The sequence below is a fragment of the Doryrhamphus excisus genome, linkage group LG5 (genome assembly GCF_037039965.1).
Source record: "Doryrhamphus excisus strain RoL-2023G ecotype Guam linkage group LG5, RoL_Dexc_Guam_v1.1, whole genome shotgun sequence".
In the NCBI taxonomy this organism is placed as follows: Eukaryota; Metazoa; Chordata; class Actinopteri; order Syngnathiformes; family Syngnathidae; genus Doryrhamphus; species Doryrhamphus excisus.
In genome coordinates this window covers 3302958-3326719 of record NC_136361.1, presented here as the reverse complement: position 1 = coordinate 3326719, position 23762 = coordinate 3302958, and the positions used below count along the sequence as shown (strand labels likewise).

The window sequence follows — 23762 nt, the reverse complement described above, 5'->3', positions numbered from 1 at the left end:
ATGTTAAAACACATTCTTAGGAGGCTGTATTTCGATTATTAAAATGCATTATTATTAATATGAATGTAAAGATGACTATAGGGGTGTTACTTCATGTCTACAAAGCTCTAATAATGTTAAAACACATTCTTAGGAGGTTCTATTACGATTATTAAAATGCATTATTATTAATATGAGTGTAAAGGTGACTATAGGGGTGTTATTTCATGTCTACAGAGTTCTAATAATGTTAAAACACATTCTTAGGAGGTTCTATTACGATTATTAAAATGCATTATTATTAATATGAGTGTAAAGATGACTATAGGGGTGTTACTTGATGTCTAGAGAGCTCTAATAATGTTAAAACACATTCTTAGGAGGTTCTATTACGATTATTAAAATGCATTATTATTAATATGAGTGTAAAGGTGACTATAGGGGTGTTATTTCATGTCTACAGAGTTCTAATAATGTTAAAACACATTCTTAGGAGGTTCTATTACGATTATTAAAATGCATTATTATTAATATGAGTGTAAAGATGACTATAGGGGTGTTACTTGATGTCTAGAGAGCTCTAATAATGTTAAAACACGTTCTTAGGAGGCTGTATTTCGATTATTAAAATGCATTATTATTAATATGAGTGGAGAGGTGACTATAGGGGTGTTATGTCATGTCTAGAGAGCTCTAATAATGTTAAAACACATTCTTAGGAGGCTGTATGCCGATTATTAAAATGCATTATTATTAATATGAGTGTAAAGATGACTATAGGGGTGTTACTTGATGTCTAGAGAGCTCTAATAATGTTAAAACACATTCTTAGGAGGCTGTATGCCGATTATTAAAATGCATTATTATTAATATGAGTGTAAAGATGACTATAGGGGTGCTACTTCATGTCTACAGAGCTCTAATAATGTTAAAACACATTCTTAGGAGGCTGTATTCTGATAATTAAAATACATTATTATTAATATGAGTGTAAAGATGACCATAGGGGTGTTATGTCATGTCTAGAGAGCTCTAATAATTTTAAAAAACCTGTTCTTAGGAGGCTGTATTTTGATTATTAAAATGCATTATTATTAATATGAGTGGAGAGGTGACTATAGGGGTGTTATGTCATGTCTACAGAGCTCTAATAATTAAAAAAAACCCGTTCTTAGGAGGCTGTATATTGATTATTAAAATGCATTATTATTAATATGAGTGGAGAGGTGACTATAGGGGTGTTATGTCATGTCTAGAGGGCCAGAATATGGCCTTTTAGTAAACTCTCCGGTCATTAAAGACTTATTTTCTTTTCTCTTTCCTTTCCTTGTCCCGCCTTGCCCCTGGCAGTCTAAAAGATTGATGAAAAGGTCCATGAAAAAAAACGCCCACCACAGTTGTGGGTCAGCGTGTGACGGAGGTGTGGACTACTTGAGATGCCGGGGGGGGGGTCCCCGTGTTGACTAATTTAAAGTTGTCTTCACGTCATGAACTCGCTGATGGACGCCTCTGCTGCGTGACGGACAGCAGGACACGTCCAAAGGCACATTTGCAAAAGGGTTACCAGGAGTGGGAAGAGAAGGGGGAGGTGGTGATGCGTCCACCCTGTGTGTGTGTGTGTGTGTATGTGTGTGTATGTGTTGATTCATCATCTCACAAGCACATGAGCAGGGCAGATCTATATAAGGTGCATCCCACCTGCTCAGCAATAACAACGACGGACCTCGGCCAGCTGACCTCAGCCTCTTACCAAAGTTCAGGGTGAGTTTTTGGACTTGTTTTTATCATGGGAGCATATTATTGTCACGTTATTTGTATTTCGTAATAATCATTCAGCAATAGGATTTCTTGAGAACAATGTCAAAGGCATGTTTTTTTTAAAGTAAACTGTGTAAAATATATATTAAAAATTTCTATGAATTAAAAAAAAATAAGTATCAGTCAGTATTATTCTAAGAATGCTGCAATTAAATGCAAAAATGTTATTTTATTTTTGTATTTTTATTCAATTATACAAACAATATTTTATAAACATATGTTCATTTAAAAATAAATTCACTTTTAAGTTACAAATATGATGAGTAGGTAAAATTCTTAAAATGGTCCAATTACATGAAAATATTTTCTTTTCTTTGTGTATTTTTTTTTAATTACATTGTATTAAAAATCTTAAAATATTAAAACATTTTGTTTAATATTTTTATTATATATAAAAATATAAAATATTTATTTTATTTGATTCTGAAATTATCTACATTTTTTAAATTATAAAATGTCATCCAGCATAAAAAAATATTTTATTAAAATTAATAAATTAATAAAAATTTATTAATTTAATAAAATTAATTTATTAAATAAATTTTAAAGAAATTGTATCCAAATGTTTTTAAAATGATTAAATATTCTAAGTTATTATAAAATGTCATCCGACATAAAAATATATCATTTTATTAAATACATTTTAATTAAAGAAATTTTATCCAAATGTTTTTAAAATGATTAAATATTCTAAGAATATTACAATTAAATCTATTTTAATTACTTTGTTTTTTTTTACTTTGTATAAAAAAATTAGTAATTAAAATCTTTGAAATATAACATGTTTTTTTTAAATGAGTAGGTATTATTCGACAAACGGAACAATAAACAATATTATTTTATAGCTGTTAAGACTCTAGATTGATTTCACATGCAGTAAATGACACTGTACTGCAATCTGAGCAAATACTGTATGCCGTCCTGTCGACTAGTACTACCGTAGCATCTCGCCTGTAGTAATACTACCTGATGGTGCTAAGCGTCTGCATCCGGATTGCATCCTTGCAGTGCCTTTGAGCGACTCCTCAGCATGTTGCCCTGCAGGAGAGAGGTTGCGGATGTCCGGGCGGGAGGCGGGCCGCCGGCTTCCCTGGCTCTCCTCCTCTTCCTCCTGCTGCTCCTCTTCTCCTCCTGCAGCCTCAGCAGCGGCCACAGCACCACGGTGGAGCACGACTTCCACATTGTTCACAACGTGGACAACAGAAGTAAGCTTTGGTCGCATGGCGGCCAGGTCCTTTATATATATATTTATATATAAATAAGTATATATTATATTTATCTATAATGCCTGATATGGTGTGATAACACCTGTGTTTCATCATCATTAAAGGAATAACATGGAAACTTAATTGTATACAATTTTAGTGTCTAAATCTAATATTTTAGTGTTTTGTAGAAAAATACACTCACAATATTAGGTAATAATGTAGTAAAACATTAGCTTTAGCTATAGGCAAAGTTTTTTAAAATAAATTCAATTAACATTTTTTATTTCAATTACATTTATAATGTTATTTTAAATATATATAATATTATTTTTTAAATACATGTTTAAAAATTAATTAAAAATTAATTACAAATTTTACAACAATTTTAATTTAATTTTAATAATATACTTAAATATTTTAATTTAATTTAATACAATTACATTTTAGTACAATAATTTAATACTCATTTAATTTAATACATTTAAATTTCTTTTAATTATATGATTGAATGAAGACCAAAATAAATGAATTTAAATGAATTAAGTAATTAATTTAAATAAAATACATGAAATTATATTAAACAAAATTAAATAAATGCATTCACTTAAAACTAATAAAATTACTAAATTAATTAAATAAAATAAATATAAAATCCGTAAAAATAAATGAGCCTATAACTTTAAAATATGCTAAAAAAATGTGTTCTGTGGCAATGACTCATTTAAATTACTATATTGTGTTTCAGCTCTCATTTATAAATAAAGTTGGATTGGAATATGTGAGTGCACCATGGATTTCTAGTCAAATACCTCCATTGATTTTATACCCGTCGTAGGCTGGAGCCTACTCAAGCATCAAGAATCCTCCTGTAAACTCAAGACTCCAAACATACCAGGCATATTCTTGCCCCGCAGGTCCGGAGATCGACCCCTTCTGGTACGTGGGGCGCGGCGTGAGACCCATCGGGCGCTTCGGGAAGCGGCACAGCGACTCAGCGGGGATGCGACCCGTGGTCAGGACGCTGGAGCTGCTCCTCAGCAGCCTGCGGAACAAGGACAACTTGGACACGGTGCTGCGTGGGGAAGATGGAGACTGGTTACCATGACAACTTGAACAGAATGGATTCATGTATATAGAAAAATGGGGTTTATATTGATTAATAAACATGATGACACTATAATTGGCTGCAAATTTTATTTTTCCTTTGTAATACATCTTTCTCCGAGTGCACGGAGAATTTTTTTTTTTTTTTTTTTTAATTTTTTTGCATGTTAATATTTTCCCCAACATGTCTTATGGACTGCAACAAACAGCACATAAAGTGAATGTGGCACTTTTAAAACGGGACTCCCGTGGAAATCCAGTGTTACTACATTGAAAAGACCAGCCATAAAACGATATCCATCTTTTTTTCCATACATATACATATATGAACATATTCTCACATACAAAAATACAGGACACTGATGATTAGGATTGGACCCTTGTAGCTGTGCTTGGCCGTCTGTACATCATTCCCGTTCAAAACAAAAACATGCTTTTTTTTTAATTATTATTATTATTATTTTTTTTTAAATACATCAACACCGCCCGAGATTGACAAATGCTCCAAAAACACGTGGAATGGAAGTATCGGGAATAGAAAGCAAGCGCACGCAGGCTCATCGATAGCGCCACCCAGTCAGGAAACGGACCCGGCACTCGTGGATGGAAAGGGAAGAAATTTCGCCATCGTCGCAGCCGCCTCTACGGTTGAAGTGAAAATAAAGCTTCTCAATGTGTATTTAAAAAAAAAAAAATGCTCCGGAAGTAGAAAAATAAATCGATTGTAAGAAACTCAGTTGCTGCAAGACAAGGATGAGGGTAAAATGATCTTTACCGCAAAAAAAAAAAAAAAAAAAAAAAAGGCCACAAAGAAGAGAATTTGAAATTCATTCATTTTCTACCCTGGACTGGTCGCCAGCCAGCCAATCACAGGGCACATATAGACAAACAACCATTCACACTCACATTCATACCTATGGACAATTTGGAGTCGCTAATTAGCCTAGCATGTTTTTGGAATGTGGGAGGAAACTCGCAGAAAACCCACGCATGCACGGGGAGAACATGCAAACTCCACACAGACGTGGCCGAGGGTGGAATCGAGCTGTGAGGTCTGCGCACTAACCACTCGACCACCGTGCCGCCCCTCTTAAAGTTCAAATCATATTTATGTCTTAAATATCTTATTATGGCTACTATTTTTGGGTAACAGGAGTGTAAATGTGACTATAGGGGTGCTATTTCATGTCTGGAGGACTCTAATAATGTTCATTCATTTTCCTCATGGGGGGTGCTGGAGCCTATCCCAGCTGTCTTCTTGTGGCGAGAGGCGGGGTACACCCTGGACTGGTGGCCAGCCAATCACAGGGCACATATAGACAAACAACCATTCACACTCACATATATGTATATGTTATATATATTTTAATATATGTGTTTCTATATTCAAGGGTCCTGGAGACACCGGTGGAGGATGGACTTTCCCCTCATAATTATGACTTTCCTAGCTCAGAATTATGAGTTTTTTTATATCATAATTGTTTTATTGTAATTATGACATTTTACCAATAATGTTGCAATAATTATGACTTCATAATTAGAATTTTCTACTATAAGTATGGCCTTTTTCTCATATTTTTTGCCCTTTTATGACGCAATTATGATTTTTCTATATCATATCTGTGACTATTTCATAATTCAAAATTTCTATCATAATTATGACTTTACTCTAAAAATTGTGACTTCTCTTAATTTTAACTTTTTTTCATAATTTTGCCTTTTATCTCATAATTCAACTTTTATGTCATAATTGTGTCTCTTTACCACATAATGACTTTTTATCATAATTGGGACTATTTATGTCATAATTTATCACTTACCTTTGGGATATTAATCTTCTGCCATGGCCGAAAGGGGCCTCCATGGTAACGAACCTTGGCTTGAGGAATGCCAGGAATGTCGCACGTGCAAACGGACAATCATTGATGAATTAGCGAAACAGTACACAAGCGAGGTGACGTAGCGCGGACGCCTTCACGAACGACGGTAGAAACGTAAAGTTGTACACGGATTCCTGTGGAGAAGTTTTAAGGCAGACTGTCCACTCATCTCTGCGGTGGGGGTGACGTCAGCGGCGGAGGGCGGAGGGTGGAGGGTGGAGGGTGGAGGGCGGGCGGAGTGCTTGCTGGGGCAGCAGCAGGGCAGGTGGAGGCTCCTGCTCGGTGGAGGCGGACGCTGGGTCAAGGCACTGGATGAGAGAGCTGTCCGTGGGGCTCTGGTGGTGCGGTGGCCCTGAGGGACTTTGTGCTGCTGCTCCTGGGGGGAAGGTGGGGGGGGGGGGGTCCTCTATGGCCGAAAGACTTCCACCGGCTGCTCTGGCTCCATTTTATCTGAAATGCAGAGATGCAAAATGAAATTATAATAAATAATGTCCACCATTTCCATTCAGCATCAAAACAACAATTTTCAAATAAACCTAAATAAAGTTAATTAATTAATTTAAAGTTATTATGTTAATTAGGTTAAAGTAAAATTAATAAATAAAAATATGTAATAAAATATTAAAATGCTTTAAAATATAATCAGAGTACAAGCAAAATGTCAATCACATTTATGATTAACTAAATACTAAAATAAAAATTCAAAAAAAATTATTAAAATAATGTTTTTCAAATTATAAAAAAAATCGTTTAACTGATGTAAAAATACCTTTAAGGTATAAAAAGTCTTTTTAAAAATTATTACTAACTGACTACTCAAATTAAAATAATCATAATAAATTTTAACTTTTTAAAACTAATTTCAAATAGATATTAAAATAAATAAACATAAAAACAGAATATAAAATATGTATGAAATTGTATATTAAGAATAAATACAAATATTTATAAAGTACTTCTCAAATGCAAGTATAAAAAACTTTCAAATGAATAATTTCCACAAAAAAAAAAACACATTACTATGAGTATTACTAAAATGTATGTAAAATTATATATTTTTATATTATATTTTTGGAGAAAATAGAAAAATAAACTAAAATAAAAAAGCATTATAAAAATTAAAACTAAATTTAAAAAAAATACTAACACTAAAGTAAAATAAAAAAAAATATGCAGGTCCATGAATGTTGACTCAGTGACTGACAAAAAGAATATAAACCAGCAATAAAATAAAAACCGCTTCATTCCAGTTTGCCAGTCGTGCCTGCTGGAGGTAATTAACGTAAAATCAGCGTCTCGTCACCGCTGGCTTCCTGCGACTGACTAACACACAAAACCTGAATCAGAGCCGCGTACACGTGTGAATGACTGTGGCGGCAAAAAAGCCAAACAACAAAAAAAGCCTGCGATATGGGGAGAAAAAAAAAAAAAAAAAAAGCGGCATTGAGCGTTATTAAAAGGAGACGACTTCTTCTAGGCGGATAAAACAGCCTTGGCCTCTCGTTGTGTCCGCGTCTCCATTTGGCCTGCAAAACATCTAATGGAGCTTTTCAGCTAATTAGTGTGCTGGACAGCTCCTGTGTTCGCTTTCACGTCCATTCAGGACCGACGCTCTTGTCTTTGCACAAAAGTGTCTCGCACGCACGCACACGTACGGCCGCTTTGACTTGCCGCTTGAAAGAAGACTTTTTTTTCTAATTATTTTCATCAATTAAAGAACATAGTAGACTTTAATGGATTTATACAGGGGGGGGGGGTCCCAAATATCATTGAAGCGGCCAATAATACATATGATGATGTCTTATTTGTGTGTATGTGTCACACTTAAATGTTTCATATCATCAAATACATTGAAACATTCGTCACTCAACACAAAATAACATTTTTAAATTCAACTTTATTTAAACAAAAAAAAAAAGGAAAAAAATCCAAAGTAACATGCATCTCGATACCCTTCATGGTTCCGTTTATCATAAGTCTTTCAGTTCCCGAAGCAGCAAAACAGCCCCAGACCATCACACTACCGCCACCATATTTTACCGTCTCCTTCAGGATTTGTTGGTAGACCGCTTCTGTCATGGTTCCATTTATCATGAGTCTTCCAGTTCCCGAAGCAGCAAAACAGCCCCAGACCATCACACTACCGCCACCATATTTTACCATCTACTTCAGGATTTGTTGGTACACCGCTTCTGTCATGGTTCCGTTTATCATAACAAGTCTTCCAGTTCCCGAAGCAGCAAAACAGCCCCAGACCATCACACTACCGCCACCATATTTTACCGTCTACTTCAGGATTTGTTGGTAGACCGCTTCTGTCATGGTTCCGTTTATCATAAGTCTTCCAGTTCCCGAAGCAGCAAAACAGCCCCAGACCATCACACTACCGCCACCATATTTTACCGTCTCCTTCAGGATTTGTTGGTAGACCGCTTCTGTCATGGTTCCATTTATCATGAGTCTTCCAGTTCCCGAAGCAGCAAAACAGCCCGAGACCATCACACTACCGCCACCATATTTTACCGTCTACTTCAGGATTTGTTGGTACACCGCTTCTGTCATGGTTCCGTTTATCATAACAAGTCTTCCAGTTCCTGAAGCAGCAAAACAGCCCCAGACCATCACACTACCGCCACCATATTTTACCGTCTACTTCAGGATTTGTTGGTAGACCGCTTCTGTCATGGTTCCGTTTATCATAAGTCTTCCACTTCCCGAAGCAGCAAAACAACCCCAGACCATCACACTACCGCCACCATATTTTACCGTCTACTTCATGATTTGTTGGTAGGCCGCATCCTTCATGGTTCCGTTTATCATAAGTCTTCCAGTTCCTGAAGCAGCGAAACAGCCCCAGACCATCACACTACCGCCACCATATTTTACCGTCTACTTCAGGATTTGTTGGTAGACCGCTTCTGTCATGGTTCCGTTTATCATAAGTCTTCCACTTCCCGAAGCAGCAAAACAGCCCCAGACCATCACACTACCGCCACCATATTTTACCGTCTACTTCATGATTTGTTGGTAGGCCGCATCCTTCATGGTTCCGTTTATCATAAGTCTTCCAGTTCCTGAAGCAGCGAAACAGCCCCAGACATCACACTACCGCCACCATATTTTACCGTCTACTTCAGGATTTGTTGGTAGACTGCTTCTGTCATGGTTCCGTTTATCAAAACAAGTATTCCAGTTCCCGAAGCAGCAAAACAGCCCCAGACCATCACACTACCGCCACCATATTTTACCGTCTACTTCAGGATTTGTTGGTAGACCGCTTCTGTCATGGTTCCGTTTATCATAAGTCTTCCAGTTCATGAAGCAGCAAAACAGCCCCAGACCATCACACTACAGCCACCATATTTTACCGTCTACTTCAGGATTTGTTGGTAGACCGCTTCTGTCATGGTTCCGTTTATCATAAGTCTTCCAGTTCATGAAGCAGCAAAACAGCCCCAGATCATCACACTACCGCCACCATATTTTACCGTCTACTTCATGATTTGTTGGTAGGCCGCATCCTTCATGGTTCCGTTTATCATAAGTCTTCCAGTTTCCCGAAGCAGTAAAACAGCCCCAGACCATCACACTACCGCCACCATATTTTACCGTCTCCTTCAGGATTTGTTGGTAGACCGCTTCTGTCATGGTTCCATTTATCATGAGTCTTCCAGTTACCGAAGCAGCAAAACAGCCCCAGACCATCACACTACCGCCACCATATTTTACCATCTACTTCAGGATTTGTTGGTAGGCCGCATCCTTCATGGTTCCGTTTATCATAACAAGACTTCCAGTTCCCGAAGCAGTAAAACAGCCCCAGACCATCACACTACCACCACCATATTTTACCGTTGCTATGATGTTACTTTACGCCTGATGTAACGGGACACACACCTTCCAAAAAGTTTGGGTATCAAAATGTTTTCTGGCAAAATCAAGGCGAGCCGAGTCATGAATATTGACCCTAACTGAGGCAAGTGATGCCTGTAGGTGTTTGGATGTTGTGGGGTCTTTTGTGACCTCTTGGATGAATCGTCCCTGGATGCTCATGGGGTGATTTTGGTTGGTCGGCCACTCCTGGGAAGGTTCACCACTGTTCCTTGTTTTCATCATGTGTGGATAATGGCTCTCACTGTGGTTTGCTGGAGTCCCAAAGCTTTGGAAATGGCTTTATAGTGATACAGCTCAGTTAAGTTGGGTTAACTGGGAGACAGTCACGCATTTTGTGTTGAGTGGTGTGTCATTGAGTAATATTTATATTTTTTGGATGGTCTGAAACATTTAAGTGTGACAAATAAGAAATCAGGAAGGAGGCAAACACTTTTGCACACCGCTATATATCATTTTATATTTATGTTATTTTTAAAGGAGGTGAATAAACTTTTACCCTTTTTTTGCAGTTACAGCATTTTCATGTCCACCATGTTAGCTGAACAAAGCTTACTACGACATACTAATGTACATTTTACAAGAACATTTAAAAACATTTCCGACCTTTCAGTGGAGGGGCTGGTAGTTTCCGCCTCTGATGGCGTGATGAGTCCAGAGTTTGTGGCTGCAACGTCGGTAAAACATCGGTGAGACGCTAGTCGATATACAACAGCACCAGGCTACACGCAGCGTGTCGACATACCTTAGTTTTTGGCTTGAACTTGGAGAAGTGATTGCAGACGCTCACATTCAAGCCAGCGGTTTTAAGAGCCGATATCCTGGCCTCAATGTTGGATATCTGAAAGATGGAGGATGCTGCGTTAGATACCAGACACCTTCATGGAGGCGATGGCCTGCTGCTCTAGTATAGGCTGGATTTCCATAGGTTCTTGGTGGAAAGGATTGCCAAAAGTACCATGTCTTGTTATAGTTTCCAAATATTTCAATTATCTTTTGGCAAAATTATAACTAATATTTTGGCTTTATTCCCTTTATATTATAACTTTTTCCCCCAAATGAATTTTCCAAAAATTCCATCTTTGTTGTTTTTTTTTACTCTAATAATATTCTGACTTTTTTTCTTTAATATTTCAATTCCATGAAAAAATTATTTTTTTTCCACTTAATATCTTCACTTTATTCTTGTAAAATCTCATTTTTTTATTTTTATTTATAGCTTTATTATTAATATTTTGACTTTATTTTTTCCACACACACTATGTTTCGCATAATATTCCTACTTAAAAAAAAATTGTCTAATATTTCAAATTTATGCAACTGAAGTGATGTTATTTCATATCGTAATTTTACAAAGTTATTCTTGTAAAATTCAAACTTCCTTGCTAATATTTGGACTTTATTCCTGTAAAATTACTGCTGTTTTGTGCATTTCTTGTACATTTTTTCCATGTAAATTTGCTTATTCCCATCATATTTGACTTTATTCTTGTAAAATTTTTTTTTTTTATCTTTATTTTATTTATAGCTTTATTATTAATATTTTGAATTTATTTTTTCCACACACACTATTTTTCTCATAATATTCCTACTTCAAAAAAATTGTCTAATATTTCAAATGTATGCAACTGAAGTGATGTTATTTCATATCGTAATTTTACAAAGTTATTCTTGTAAAATTCAAACTTCCTTGCTAATATTTGGACTTTATTCCTGTAAAATTACTGCTGTTTTGTGCATTTCTGGTACATTTTTTTCCATGTAAATTTGCTTATTCCCATCATAGTTTTTATTTTTTACTTTATTCTTGTAAAATTACATTTTTTTATTTTTATTTTATTTATAGCTTCATTATTAATATTTTGACTTTATTTTTTCCCCACACACACTATGTTTCTCAAAATATTCCTACTTCAAAAAAATGGTCTAATATTTCAAATTTATGCAACCAAAGTGATGTTATTTCATATCGTAATTTTACAGTTAAGTAAATTAAGTTATTAAGTTATTAAGTTATTCTTGTAAAATTCAAATTGTTAATATTTGGACTTTATTCCTGTAAAATTACTGCCGTTTTGTGCATTTCTTGTACATTTTTTTCCTTGTAAATTTGCTTATTCTTATAATATTTTGACTTTATTCTTGTAATATGACTTTTTCCCATATTCTAGATTTGTTTCTCATATTTCAATTGTTTAAAAAAACATTTTCTTTACTATTTAAACTAACTAATAATTTTTCCTGATAATATTACAGCAGATTTTTTCCATTCTTGCTTTATTTTATTTTTATATGACACTTTTAGAATCTGCCACGGGCCACTAAAGTAACAGCCCTTGCCACAATTGGCCCCCGGGCTGCAGTTTGGACACCTTGTAGTACATATATGATATACACGATACAAATACTGTGTACCTGCAGTTCAGACTGTTGGACCTGAGCTGCAGCGGTGGCCACCTGATCCTCCAGGAACGCCAACTCGGTGTCTGAAGTCCCGCTGCCAATACTGCGTGCACACTGCTCCAAGTCCCCCAGCGCCCCCTCTAGGCCATACACGGCACCGGCGGCCAGGTACACCTACAGGATCCATTCGAGCACCGTTAGGACGGGAACGACGTGATGCTGCGAGACGGTTACGCTTTACGTACATTCTCCTCCATCTTTGTGAGCCTCTGGTCCAGCCTTCTGCTCTCGGAGCTGCGGGGGGCGCTCTGAGACTCCGAGGGCGTGCACCCTTCCCCTCCCGCCTCGCCGATCAGCTCCTCGGTGGCGTTGAGAACCTTCAGCACCTCCGTTGTGATGCTGCAGAGGGACGCGGCCGAGTACTTCTGCAAGGTTTAAAAAAAAACAAAACATTTTTATTAACATTATCAATTGAAATGCATGATTAGGGTTGAAGATTCTATTTAGAGCCCCCCCCGGGGGGTAAACACACTCACACTGGCCAAGCAATGGAAGAGACAGATCTTTTCTCAATATGAAATGAATCAAACTGAAACTTTAATCAGTAGCCGTATTGATCCCTCTCAGCCGACGCTGATAATGTGACAAAAGGCAGCGCCAAGATGGAAGAGGACGCGCTGCAGACCCCCCGCCCCCCCCCACACACAAAGGAAATGAAGTATTAACCTGATGAGAGAAGGGAATCTTTTATTTCCTATTTAAAAAAAAAAAAAAAAGTGCTCAGTGAGAAACACAAATTGACTCCGGAAGATGAATTGAGCTGATTGGTCGATGGAGAGATGCCATCCGGATTCAATTGAGACTTTTTTTTTTTTTCAGTGGACAAAAACAGCACCGCAATCAATACGATACGGCAGACATATTCATCATATTCATCACGTCAATGAGGGTTCTCATACCTGACTGGACTCCTTTGGACCAACATTAGGTACACCCACCAATATAAGAGATTCATATCTTTTTTTTATAGCTAGAATAAAGCACACATTACACACATTACAAACACACCATTAAATAGTAAGTACATCAACAATTAAAAATATATTTTAAATATAATTTAGTGGAAATCCTGAAAAATATTTAACTTTAAATATGACAATATTAAATAAATAAAATAAATGACAATATTTTTTTATTATTTTGGGACTAAGACAGAAATATTAGTTAATTTAATTATTAAAACCAAATAAGAATAACCAAAATTTAAGTAATGTGGACAATTTGTATTTTTTTTTATTCAGACAAAAATATTTTTAAAAAATGACCTGAAGAACATGTAAATAAAATATATTAAAATAAATATATGTAAAAAAATAATACAATATATATAATTAAAAATATATATCATAAATATATATATATAATAAAAATACAGAATATATTATTTTTAAACAAAAAGCTTTTTCAAATGTAATCAAAGTATAATTTAAAACAAATCTAAAATAATAAAAAATTAAATCACTAAATATAAACAGTTAATATAAATAAAAATAAATATATCCAAAATACAGATAAAATAGCAATATGTAATCATACTATTAAAATAATTGTATTATAACCACAATTCAGTTATTTTTAAATACAGTGCAATGCATCCCTTTTTTGTCTAATATTCTTTATATACATATCTTTTCGTGAGGTGTTCATGGACAGTGCTATTGCAAATAATAAACTGTGCTATTCAAAAATTGTATATGATAAAAACAACTCTAAAATAGTAGCAGAGACTTTGGTGGAACCGCCACCTTATGGTGTCAGTTATTTCTGACAAGAACAAAAGGCAAACTGTGAAAACACTCCTACAAATGGCCGCCGTGTCACCTGCGTACCGCGTGTACTTCATGTACTTCATGTACTACGTATGTTGGACAACATGAGTCATCACCTGTGTGATACGAGAAGAGGCCGGGCAGTTTTTTGTCACCTTTGTGTCCGTTTGTGTTCAAAATAACCATTTCTATTAGGTAGACACGATTATGTTAGTTGTTAACATGCTAACATTAGCATGTTAGCACACTATCAATTTTTAGATTTTCATGGACATGGATTTTTGCTGAAAACCAAAATGCAGATATTATTTGTAACTCAATTTCTGATATGTGTAACATGCCATATATCCATATAATTTTTAAATGATAATTTTTCATAATTGGGAGAAAAATTCCGATACCGATATCAACTGATATCGCATTTTTATGCTGATATTTGGCCAATAATTATCGGTTGCAATATTTATCTGATATATCGCCACTATCATGTTAAGTGTTATCATGCTAATGTTAGCATGTTATCATTGCTAGCATGCTAACATGCGCAAACTAGCATTTTTGTCAATTTTCAAGAATATGGACTTAAGCAGACATGTACTCGTACTATGTTAGGTGCTAGCATGCCAACATTAGCATGCTAACAATTCCAATTTTTTTGCATTTTCAGGGGTATTTATGCCAGGTTAGCAATGCTAATGCTATCACTGTTTAACATTGTTAGCATTCTTTAAACCATTCCATGGTTTGTCGTCAAGGAATCCAACTGTAGGGCTAATATTTATGGTTTAAATCATGATACAGGGTGGGGGGGGCTTGGCGGAGGTCCAGAAAGACCATGTGATGCACAAGATGAACAGATTTTTTTTTCCTTTGTGAACGAATGAGGATTTTGACTGTAAATAAACGGCCATATAAACATCTCTCACCTGCTGTAAGAGAGAGGAGAGCAACTGAAGCCTCTGCTGTTGCTCCGTGTCAATGTGTTGCTCCTGACACACACACACACACACACACACACACACACACACAGAGAAACACACACAGAAACACGCAAGTGCAAAGGTGACAAAACCGTGAAAAGAAAAGACAAAGCATGAAAGAAAGAGACAAACATAGAAATGGAACAAAAACAGAAGTGTTTTATGATTTTTTACCTGGTTGTCAGACAGCACCCCCTCCTGGGAAGATGGCGTAACAGCAGGCGAGCTGGCGGCGCTGGAGCTGCCCCTCCATTCCGTCAATTCCTTGTCCACGTCTCGTCTGTGCTGCCTCTTGTTTTGGCGGTTCCTCCTCTCTCCTCTCTTCTGCTCCCGCTCGTCCGCCGCCGCCACCTCCTCCATGTTCTTCTCCGACCTCTTCTCCTTCGGAGGCGGACTCTTGATCCCAAGCCCGCTCAGTTCTTGTCCGTTGACTTGCAAAACCGGTTCGCTTGCTCTTAATCTGACGCCAGACTTTGACTTCTCTTTTTCCGCGTCTTTGGGGTTTTTTGACCGCTTCTCCTCCTCGGATGAGCTGCTCTCTCTGCTGTTGGTTCGACTCCTGACCAGCTTGTTGATTCTGGACCGCAGTTCGTCTCCCAAGGGGTCAGCGAGACCGGACGTGGGTCCAGAACTGGTGTGCCGGGGCCCTGGAGTGACTGAAAGAGGGCTCCTCTGGTCGGCTTTGTCTAAATTTTGGGGTTCGGGCTTGACGGTGTCCGATGCCGCGGCGCTCACTGGCACCGGGTCTGGACCTGGCTGGTCCTCACTTAAGCCTCTCTTCAGGAGGTCGTTGAGAAGAAAGCCGCTGCTCTCCTTGAGGGGAGGAAAATTGTCAAATTATTATTAATTTAATTTAATACCGTAATCCCTCGTTTATCGCAGTTAATTGGTTCCATTGGTTAACATTATTAGAGCCCTCCAGGCATGAAATAACACCCCTATAGTCGCCTGTACATGTATTTTAGCCATTACAGTTGACATAATATAAGACAAGAAAACGTATAAGACATCAATATGACTTTTACTTGTGTGTTGTTGTAAATGTGTTCCGGTACGAGGGGACAGGAAGTGATGTCGGGGGTTCAGAGTTGAGTTTTAGCATAACGTTTTAGCATTACGGCCGTATTGTGCGTCATGTGAGACGAAATAAAAAAATAAAAAATACGATTTATCATCACTCGGAACGCCTTATATTTGTATTTTCCGTAATTTTGCCATTTATATGCTTAATTTAGGCCAAAAATATGCAAAATTTATATTAATTTTATTATGATAATGGCTGTAAGTCCACCACAAAACTACCTACATAGGTTGAAAAAACAGGATTGTGTGACTCAAAGCGTGAAGGAGTGATGGATTACAGTAATTCATAAATATATATTTATTAATATATTAATAAATATAACAAATATATATAAATTTATTAATATATATTATATATTTTTTATTTTATGTTTTATATATATATAAAATAAAATAAAATAAATAAAATAAAATATAAAAAATAAAATAAATATTTCACTTTGTTTTTTTAGTAAATTTGTACATTAGCTTTAAATTTAATGTTTGAGACATTTTGGGGGTGATTTTAGCCACAATATTAATAAACAGTCAAAATAAAAAAATACTACAGTCAAATGTCAGGGCATACTGAAAAAAAATTAACCAGCAAGATTAAAATTTAAGGTGAAATATTAATGTTAAAAAAAAAAACTACATTATAGCCTATAATTGACTCTAAAGTGTAATAAACAGGCCTGGGAGCGCCAACAATAGATGTTTTTCGCCCTCTAGTGGTGACACCGGGTTTTACAAGAACATTTAAGACTATTCTTTCAGCTTTCTGGTATGTAATCATTATGAAATATGTTTACTAAAAAAAACTTAAATATTGATTTATCCACTTTCCAGTACATTTGCGTCTGTATTAATTATTTAATTAACTTTTAATTTAATTAGAATCAAGCTTGCTTGAGAGTTCGGGTGTTCCAGGGCTTCCTAATATAAAGCGATATAGCGCTCTATTCATTCTATTTCTATGATTCCTCAGCATGATATGTTACCTGGATGGACTGAGAGTAGTTCTGGGTCCCGGACCTGCTCTCGTTCGATGACTCCCTCTTGCTTTTCCGGCGCCGCCGTGACCTTCTCACCGGGTCGTTCTGCTTTTCGTCCGCCTCGCTGCTGTCCCCCATCACCTGGAACATCGGCGTTTGGTGTTTGATGCTAATATTGTGGCTATGCTATATTGCTACTTCTTGGACAACAACAACGCACCTTGGGGTTAAAGTTGATGTCCAGCGCCCCCGTGAGGAGCGGGTACGGCGAGAGGTTGTGGTGGAGCTGATGGTGGTAGAGCGGTTGGTGGTAGGGGTGCAAGTGCGTGTCCGACGGCGCTTTCTTCCTCGGCGGGTTCTGAGGCGGCTTCCTGGGACACGTGGACAGCGCCGACGACGCCTCCGAGTCGGAATTCAGCGTCTCCGTGTTGGTGTACTGGCCCGAAGACGGCGAGGTCACGGGCGGGTGCTGCGTGTACGTCCACTCGGGGTCGTGCTGGGAGTCCGTGTAGTACGTCTCGTCGGAGAGCTTGCGTCGGAACTGTTGAAGGGCCGCCCCCCAGCCCCTTTGGTCGTCGTCCTCGGAGTCGGAGCCCATCTCGTCGTAGGCCGAGACCACGCCGGACTCTTTTTCCAAGACGCTGAAGACCAGGCTCTTCCTCTTGGTGAGCAGGCTGGGACGGGACAGCTGGGAGCTGTGGAGAGCGATCCAGTTGCCGTCCGGACTCTGGAGGACTGAGGATGCGCCTGCATGAACAGGATAAATGCAGCAGATCACCATCATGTATCCCAAAGGACATCTTTTGGACTTCCAAAAGCAAAATCTCTCATAAGGTAGCACACCAGGTCAAAAAACATGAGCTGTGGCTGTAGGCAACCTCCCGATGTATCATTTGCTCTACCCGTGACAAGAAGGCAGCATTTGTGATTGAGCGGTTACAGTCCCACAAAGTCAGAAGACTTTCTCATGCACTCCAAATCATTATTAAAGATATATTGTCTCCAATTAATAATCTGATTACAATTAACATAATTTACTTGAAGCTGTTTACACCAGGGGTGTCCAAAGAGTGGCCTGTGGGCCATTCGCAGCCTGTGGTTGTTTTTTTACAAATATTCTAATAATTTTTTTTTTAATAAAGTTATGGGGATATTACGAGAAACTACTAATAAAGTTGTAATAATAATTATTATGAAAGAAAATGAAAAAAAAGTTGAAATATAGTATAATTTAATTTGATCAGCTAAAATTTTAGACATAAAATCAAAATATTAAGAGAAAAAAGTAAAATTCTAAAAAGATAAAAAAAAATTATATGTAATATCAGGAAAAATAGTCCTAATAGAGTTAAAATACTTTAATAGTATGTTATTTTTTGAATATAATAATAAATATACAAAATATAATAAATATAAAAAATATATAATTAATATAATAAATATAAATAATATAATTTAATTTAATATATCACTGGGTTGCTGCTCAAAAATAGTTTTGAGAAAACAAATTTAAGTTGTCATATTTGGAAGTCAAGGGAAGTTAGAATATTATAGAATTTAAGTAAAAATATGATGGAAATAAAGTCATCATATCAAAAAAAAATATCTAAAAAAGAAAAACGGGGAAGTACATACTGATGTTTTGTTCCACCGACATCTCAAAACAAAAATGTACTTCTTAATATATAAAACATTTTAGCATGACTAAAAAGTGTCATCTATTGATTTTCCACAATGGCGGTTCCTCCCAGTAAAACATCAAACCTGAACCTTTCCAAAAAGCATCAAACAGGCCGATTACTAGAATTGTCCAGACGGTCGACACTCTTCCAGGTGGGGAGGGACGCCGTCTTGGCCTCCCTCTTCAGAGACGAGTACTCCTGCAAGCTGCCGCCCGTGCCGACCGCCTCGTCCTGAGGAGCCTTCTCCGGAGAGTCGTCACTGGTGAGGGAGAAGGCTGAGCGTGAGCGCTGCAAACACACAAACACACACACACACACACACACGAGACGACATCAAGAACTAGAATAATACTTCAAAAAGGTTCGACTTCCCTCCTCAAGGTGGCGCTCTAAGACCAAAGAGAGAGAAGAAGAACAGCCAGGCTCATTTTGAGTGGCAGAACAGGCCTGCAAGTGTGACTAATTGGTTTTGTTTGAAGAGGAGCTGATAAACACAGGCTGTTCCGTCCCGTGGAGGGGAAGGGAGGGAAGGGGAGAGGCGGGGCGGGGCTGAGCTGAGCTGCCGAGGAAGAATCGGGAGTGGATGCCACACTTACTTTGATCACGACGCAGTGAAACAGCGGTGGGTGGGGGGGGGAACAGAACAGGAAGGAAGCCCTGGGAGCACAGCTTTGATGCACGGGGTGACGACAAATGTCAGCGATGACAAAACGTCCCCGCTGACAACGTCGTGTCGCTCCAACAAGTGTGGCTTCATATTATTATCATTATTATTATTATTATTATCATACAGTTCCTGTGTTGGATTCCGGTATTATATCTCTACGAATGAACATGAACTTCCATGTGTGGCGTCCGACACTGACCGAGAGGGCGGCGGAAGCCTTGAGGGGGTCCGGGGGTCCTTGTGAAGACGTGTGGGGTAGTGGAGCAGATGCCTGATCAGTGGACTGGATCAAGGACTGAGGATGAGGATGAGGCCAGACAAAGTCATACTCTGTCTGCATCTCCGAGCGCTTCCTCCTTTGGATGATCTGGGGGGGGGGACAGGGAAGGGGGGGGGCTTGTCACCATATTGTCACTTTCAGTAACAACAATAACAATCTTCTCCAGTCTGCTCGGCAACATTTATTTTTAATTTTATTAGTTTGATGATAATATTAAGAATAAAAAAAGTACATAATATAAAAAATTGTATAATAAAAAATCAGTGCCAACCAGTCAAAGTAAAAATCTGTATTATTGATAATAAAATCATAAAAAATAAGTAATAAATAAGTGTTGATTACTGTTAATAATAATTATTATAATTAAGTTAGTTAATAATTTACTATATTTTTATTATTATTTTCTAGAAAATGTCCATTATTATTATTATTATTATAATTTTTTTTAAAGGTAAATGTTGCTACAGTATTACTGTGACATTACTCAAAGCATACCGGTCAACAGTTTATGAAAATGAGCAAAATTTGGGGGAAATGAGAAATAATAATAATTATCAGTTAATTGTAATTATTTTAATATATTTTCTATTACATTATATTAATATTATATTTAGCATTATTTTATTATTTCAATAATATTGTAAGCATTATATTATTAAATATTGTTATAATAATCATTTTATTATTTCAATAATTTTGTAATTATAATAAAAATATTATTTTCATTATGTATTTTTTATCCAATAATGACAAAAATTATAACAGCAACCACTAATAATGATAATTACAGTAAGCAGTTTTTTTTTGAAAATCAGTAAGTTTTTTGAAAATCCAGGAAAATGCTTATGATGATTGTTAATATTATTGCATGATATAATTATAACATAATAACGCCAATAATCCAAATAATTTAAGTTCCTTATTGTTTCCAAAGGCCATGGATGATGGCCACGCTTAGAAAGATTGCCAATCCTGATGAAAGGTAAAAAGGCCATCAAGCACACGGCGCGGTGCTAACGAGCTGCACCAGCAGTTGAAGAAGAGCAGAGCAATTAAAGGATCGTTAGCGTGTTTCTTGTTATTGTTGCTCCTTAGTGGAATGCAGATACGGTGGAATACGGTGGAATACGGCTCGACGACGCTAGACAAGATAGGAATGTGAAAATAAAGCACCTTGATGTACCTTTTGGACGATGGTCGTGGCAAGTTCCTCTATGAGCTCCTCTTTGTGGTCCCGCAGATAGCGAGCCTCATTCTGCTTCTCCTGGACACACGGGCGGTGGGGGGGGGGGGGCAAGTTTTTACAGAGTCTACACAAGCGAGCGAAAGGGAGGAAGCCGAGGTTACCAAACTGTCGCTGAACTCCTCCGCCTTGGCGATGGCTTCCTCTATGGCCTCCTCGGCAACACGCAGGGCCACTGTGAGGGTCTCGGCCATACTGTGTCCTGGTAGGGGACAAATTTACCATGAAGATTATGTGTTGGAAAAGTCCCCATTTTATGAGAATAGAGTAGAATAACCCTAGAATATTCAGAGGAAAAATAAAATAATGTTATTTTAGTAGGCAAAAAAGGTTATTTCTTTAAAGTCGTATTATATAAAAAATACGCATAATGTTGTCATTTTTGGAAAATTATTCAAAATAGTAAAGTCAAAATATTAGAAAAAAGTTACAATTTTATGTGAAAAAATTACATTATGATGAACAATGTTTAAATATTTTACAAAATGTTTTCAAAAAGTCTTAATATAAAAAAACATTTTTTGGAAAATTAATTTGTGGAAAAAGTTTCCAAGAATGTCAAAATATTTGGAATCTCAAATTTTTTTTACGTGAATAAAGTCAAAATATTAGAAAAAAGTTAATTTTATGAAAATAAACTATTATGAGGAATAATGTCATAATGTCAATTTAAATATTGAAAAAGATCAAAAAGTTGTCATATAAAAAAAATATATATATTTTTGTTGTAAATTAAGTTGACAAGAATGTTAAAATATTATGGTATGAAAATAAAGTCAAAATATTCAATAAAAAGTCAATTTTCTGAGAATAGAAACATATTTCATGTTTGGAGAATAAAGTCAAAATATTATGACAAAGTCAGAATTCCAAGCTGGAATTATATGAGAATAATTTTTTTTTTTTTTTAATTTTTAGTAGAAAATCATATTGTTTCAGAACATGTCATTTTAGTTGCATGGAATAAAGAAAAAAAAATTTTTTTTTCTTTACAAAGCAAAAGTCCTCAGATCCTCGGAGGTGGTCCTGGTAGAAGGACTGCACTTTACTGTGTGTGTATAAGTAGTGATTTCTGTGCAATGTTTTAAAGGGTACTCCCACTTTCACTGCTTCTTTCGCCTTCAGACACGCTCCTTTGCACAATGCCCTATTTGTTAGTTCATGTAAAAGATTAAAAAATGCATAAAAATGGTGGAAAAACAAGTGAAGAAATCCATAAAAGCAAAGCAGGAATGAGGCCCTCACCTTCACTCTGTTTGTAGAAGACGGAGTCGCTGCCGCAGACGCTGCCATCGTTGTCGTTGCAGAAACTTCCCTCGTGAACGCTGCTTTCTGCTGGGAAAGAGAAAGAGCGAGGCGTCGAGTACAACAACCTTCAACACACAAGCACCAGACCGGGACAACAAACTTTCATTGCAAAATTTTAATGATCTCACAAAAAAGGCGCAATAATCCCTCATTAACACAAACACAGGAAACCTCACTCTGGTCCCTGAGGGACACACTCGTCGTATGACTTATATGATGTCTACTATAAGGCCGCACGGTGGTCGAGTGGTTAACATGTTGGCCATCCAAAGACAGCTGGGATAGGCTCCAGCGTACCCGCCACCCTAGTGAGGAGAAGCAGCATGGTGGATGGATGTCGACTATAGTGGTTAATGGGAGTGAAAATGTGACTATAGGGGTGCTATTTCATGTCTGGAGGGCTCTAATACTGTTTTTTTTTTTAAAAAGATTTTCCATCATGCAAAACAGGCTACTGTCGTTCGAACCAGAATCAGCAAACTCAATAGGAGTTGAAAATGTGACTATAGGGGTGCTATTTCATGTCTGGAGGGCTTTAATACTGTTTAAATAAAAGGTTTTCCGTCATGCAAAACAGGCTACTGTCGTTCGAACCAGAATCAGCAAACTCAATTGGAGTTGAAAATGTGACTATAGGGGTGCTATGTCATGTCTGGAAGGCTCTAATACTGTTTAAAAAAAGGTTTTCTGTCATGCAAAACAGGCTACTGTCGTTCGAACCAGAATCAGCAAACTCAATAGGAGTTGAAAATGTGACTATAGGGGTGCTATGTCATGTCTGGAGGGCTCTAATACTGTTTAAAAAAAGGTTTTCTGTCATGCAAAACAGGCTACTGTCGTTCGAACCAGAATCAGCAAACTCAATAGGAGTTGAAAATGTGACTATAGGGGTGCTATTTCATGTCTGGAGGGCTTTAATACTGTTTAAATAAAAGGTTTTCCGTCATGCAAAACAGGCTACTGTCGTTCGAACCAGAATCAGCAAACTCAATTGGAGTTGAAAATGTGACTATAGGGGTGCTATGTCATGTCTGGAAGGCTCTAATACTGTTTAAAAAAAGGTTTTCCGTCATGCAAAACAGGCTACTGTCGTTCGAACCAGAATCAGCAAACTCAATAGGAGTTGAAAATGTGACTATAGGGGTGCTATTTCATGTCTGGAGGGCTCTAATAGTTTTTTTTTTTAAAAAGGGTTTTTCGTCATGCAAAACAGGCTACTGTCGTTCGAACCAGAATCAGCAAACTCAATTGGAGTGGAAAAAGTGACTATAGGGGTGCTATTTCATGCTAGGAAGGCTCTAAGTGTTTTTTTTTTTTTTAAAAAAGGTTTTCCATCATGCAAAACAGGCTGTCATCCGAATCAGAATCAAACGCAATTGTCGACCCCCCGCCCCCCCAGAGAGGACTTGTGATGTTCACAGACAGTCGGAAAT

General features: G+C 37.0%; 2 protein-coding genes across 4 annotated transcripts in view; one reads left to right on the top strand and one right to left on the bottom strand.

Moving 5' to 3' along the window:
• The first annotated feature begins 1655 nt into the window (after nt 1-1655).
• On the top strand, nt 1656-4285 carry prlh2 (prolactin releasing hormone 2). Its single transcript, XM_058059366.2, has 3 exons — nt 1656-1740; nt 2806-3002; nt 3920-4285. Exons 2-3 carry the CDS (start codon nt 2828-2830, stop codon nt 4108-4110), a joined length of 366 nt encoding a protein of 121 aa, XP_057915349.2. The 5' UTR covers nt 1656-1740; nt 2806-2827; the 3' UTR covers nt 4111-4285.
• A 1913-nt stretch (nt 4286-6198) lies between these two features.
• The window catches only part of myripb (myosin VIIA and Rab interacting protein b), a 96136-nt gene continuing 78572 nt past the window's right edge, over nt 6199-23762 (bottom strand). For 2 of the 3 annotated variants that reach the window (XM_058059354.2, XM_058059358.2), the window contains 14 exons: nt 22267-22353; nt 21126-21223; nt 20962-21042; nt 19698-19865; nt 18951-19119; nt 17370-17896; nt 17156-17290; nt 15267-15905; nt 15039-15101; nt 12529-12708; nt 12296-12457; nt 10626-10721; nt 10487-10547; nt 6199-6439 (listed from right to left, as the gene is read on the bottom strand). In XM_058059354.2, coding sequence (XP_057915337.2) covers nt 6396-6439; nt 10487-10547; nt 10626-10721; nt 12296-12457; nt 12529-12708; nt 15039-15101; nt 15267-15905; nt 17156-17290; nt 17370-17896; nt 18951-19119; nt 19698-19865; nt 20962-21042; nt 21126-21223; nt 22267-22353 — 2510 coding nt within the window. In that variant the 3' untranslated portion in view covers nt 6199-6395. The remainder of the gene's footprint in view (nt 6440-10486; nt 10548-10625; nt 10722-12295; nt 12458-12528; nt 12709-15038; nt 15102-15266; nt 15906-17155; nt 17291-17369; nt 17897-18950; nt 19120-19697; nt 19866-20961; nt 21043-21125; nt 21224-22266; nt 22354-23762) is intronic. The other variant, XM_058059357.2, reaches the window with a different exon arrangement.